Here is a 2,455-nt window from a genome sequence, read left to right on the forward strand (position 1 = left end):
GGGTGTTTCCCCTCTCCCTTCCCATCCCAGGATTCCAGGGGGTGTTTCCCCTCTCCCTTCCCTCCCATCCCATCCCGAATCCCGCTCTCTCCGCAGTTCAAGCTCGTGATCTCCCAGGTCCTCCTGGCTGACTTCCTGCTCGCCTTGTCCGTGGATCGGATCCTGCAGTTCCTGCTGGGGAGCTCCAAGCTCCAAGTGCCTTCCTGAGGGGAATTCCCGACTCCAGAGCCGTGTCCTGCCCTCCCATCCCCGGCGTTCCCGGCGCGGGTTTTCCGCCCCCAAATCCACCTCTGGGAAAGGAAACGGCCGCAGCTTGGAGGTGGTTTGTTCTTTTTTCCAGGACGTGCCGGGAAATTTCTTTGGGGGGGGGGATGTGGGGGAAGTTCTCAAGGAAAATCCTCGAATTTTGATGGAAGATCCACAAATTTTCAAGGAAATACCTTAAATTTTCATGGAAAAAAAATCCTCAAATTTTCAAGGAGATCCCCTCAAATTTAAAGGAAAAACCCTCAAATCTCCAGGAAGCATTTGGGGAATTTGGGAACTAAAATCTCAAATCGAGGTGTTTTGAAAAGTGTTTGGGGCTGGAAAATTCCATGGAAAACCTGGGAATAAATGAGCCCCGAAGCGAGGTGGGAAAGGACATCCCAAAATCCTGGGAACACGCTGGAAAAGGTGATCTGGGGCCTAAAAGTCTGGGATAAACCCTCCCCAGGTGCCGCCCTGTGTTCCCAATCCATGCCAGGAATCCTTGGATAGGTAGAGAAACACGTTTATTTCCTCCTGGAGCAGCTCCAAGGCTCTGGAATTCCCTTTGGAATGTCGCCTGGAAGGGCTCAGGTGCCCGGGGGCAGCCGAGCCGCCGCCGTCCTTTCCACCACAAATCCATAATTGTACTGGGAACACGGGAAAAAAGGGGAGTGAGAACCCTTGGGAATGCACCCAGTGTTCCCAGCACTCCCCCAGCATTCCCAGTATTCCCAGAATTCCAGGGGTGTCACCTCCTGCTCGATGTCAGCGAGGGATTTCACCGTCAGGTCAGCCAGAATTGGCTAAAAAGAGGGGGGGAAATGTTCATTAATGGGATTAAAAGAGGGGAAATATTAATTAATTAGGGGCTGATTATTAATTAGGGGTAATTGATTATTAATTGGGGGGTAATTAATGAAATGAGGGCTGGAGGGACACTCACAGCGGGGCCAGAGCTGAGCTTGGGCTCGAATTTGGGGTGGAGGGCGAAGGGAACTCCGTCCATGGCTGGGAAAAGAGAGGGAAAAGAACCTTTCCAAGTTCCCAAAACACACAATTCATGGAAAAGAGGAGGGAAGGGGACACTTGGCATTGAGAGTGACGTCCAAATTCCAGGAAAAAAATTCCAGGAAAAATCCCAGCCTTCCCCAGGCACAGGGAGGGAGCTGGGAGCCAATTCCCAGGCTCCTCTTTAAGGGATCGTTCCTTAATCCCGGCATTCCAAGGAAAAGCTGTACCTGAGAGGCCGTAGATCCCGGAGGGGTCGGGCAGGGATTCGGGATGGGAGCGGCCTTTGGTGCTGGATGGAGGGGGGGGCCTGGGGGTTTGATGAGAGTCATTAATTAGGGTCATTAATTAGGGAATTAATTGCTCGGGAAGGAGCTCCAGCCCTTGGGAATGGACACCGGGATTGATTCCCAGTCCTGGGATGGGGCAGGTGGGGGCACCTGGGGGGGCTGGAACTGGGATGTACTGGGAGTGACTGGGTCTGGAACTGGGATGTACTGGGAGTAACTGGGTCTGGAACTGGGATGTACTGGGAGTAACTGGGGATGGAACTGGGATGTACTGGGAGTGACTGGGTCTGGAACTGGGATGTACTGGGAGTGACTGGGGCTGGAATTGGGATGTACTGGGAGTAACTGGGGATGGAACTGGGATGTACTGGGAGTAACTGGGGATGGAATTGGGATGTACTGGGAGTGACTGGGGGACTGGAATTGGGGGTCCCTGAGGGTGGTACCTGGGAGGCTGTACTGGGGTCTGTGAGGGGGTCCCTGTGGCTGTACCTGTGGGTCCGTGAGGGGGTCCCTGGGGGTCCCCGTGGCTGTATATGGGGGTTCCTGTGGCCATACCTGGGGGCTGTACTGGGGGTCCCCGTGGCTGTACTGGGGGGGTCCCCGTGGCCGTACCTGGGGGGCTGCAGCGAGAGCTGCTCCATCCCGGTGCTGAGCGGCCTCGGGCCGGGGCTGGGCCGGGGCCCCACCGGCCCCTTCTTGCACCAAATGGCGAAACCCCCCATTTCCCTGGAAAACAATCCCCCGAATTCCCGCGTTGGGGAGGGCGGGACACCAGGGAAAGGGGGGTCGGGGGCTGCGGGACCCCCCCCCGTACCCGATTTTGGTGTAGAGGGGCAGGACTTTGCCCTTGGAGCTGAGCTGCAGCTCCAGCACCGCCGCGGCCCCGCTCGGCTGCTCCAGCTTCA

At 56.3% G+C, this 2,455-nt stretch overlaps 2 protein-coding genes across 2 annotated transcripts in view; one reads left to right on the top strand and one right to left on the bottom strand.

The window, feature by feature from the left end:
* Positions 1 to 631, top strand: part of ATP13A1 (ATPase 13A1) — a 17,070-nt gene extending 16,439 nt beyond the window's left edge. The window contains exon 24 of the mRNA XM_029958644.1: positions 97 to 631. Coding sequence (XP_029814504.1) covers positions 97 to 207 — 111 coding nt within the window. The 3' untranslated portion in view covers positions 208 to 631. The remainder of the gene's footprint in view (positions 1 to 96) is intronic.
* A 125-nt stretch (positions 632 to 756) lies between these two features.
* The window catches only part of LOC108643514 (multivesicular body subunit 12A-like), a 5,787-nt gene continuing 4,088 nt past the window's right edge, over positions 757 to 2,455 (bottom strand). The window contains exons 7-12 of the mRNA XM_029958645.1: positions 2,365 to 2,450; positions 2,163 to 2,276; positions 1,488 to 1,567; positions 1,193 to 1,257; positions 1,002 to 1,052; positions 757 to 896 (exon numbers count right to left, since the gene is read on the bottom strand). Of these exons, the coding sequence (XP_029814505.1) occupies positions 837 to 896; positions 1,002 to 1,052; positions 1,193 to 1,257; positions 1,488 to 1,567; positions 2,163 to 2,276; positions 2,365 to 2,450 (456 nt within the window). The 3' untranslated portion in view covers positions 757 to 836. The remainder of the gene's footprint in view (positions 897 to 1,001; positions 1,053 to 1,192; positions 1,258 to 1,487; positions 1,568 to 2,162; positions 2,277 to 2,364; positions 2,451 to 2,455) is intronic.

This window comes from Manacus vitellinus, unplaced genomic scaffold, assembly GCF_001715985.3.
Source record: "Manacus vitellinus isolate BGI_N305 unplaced genomic scaffold, ASM171598v3 scaffold_164_pilon, whole genome shotgun sequence".
NCBI classification, from domain to species: domain Eukaryota; kingdom Metazoa; phylum Chordata; class Aves; order Passeriformes; family Pipridae; genus Manacus; species Manacus vitellinus.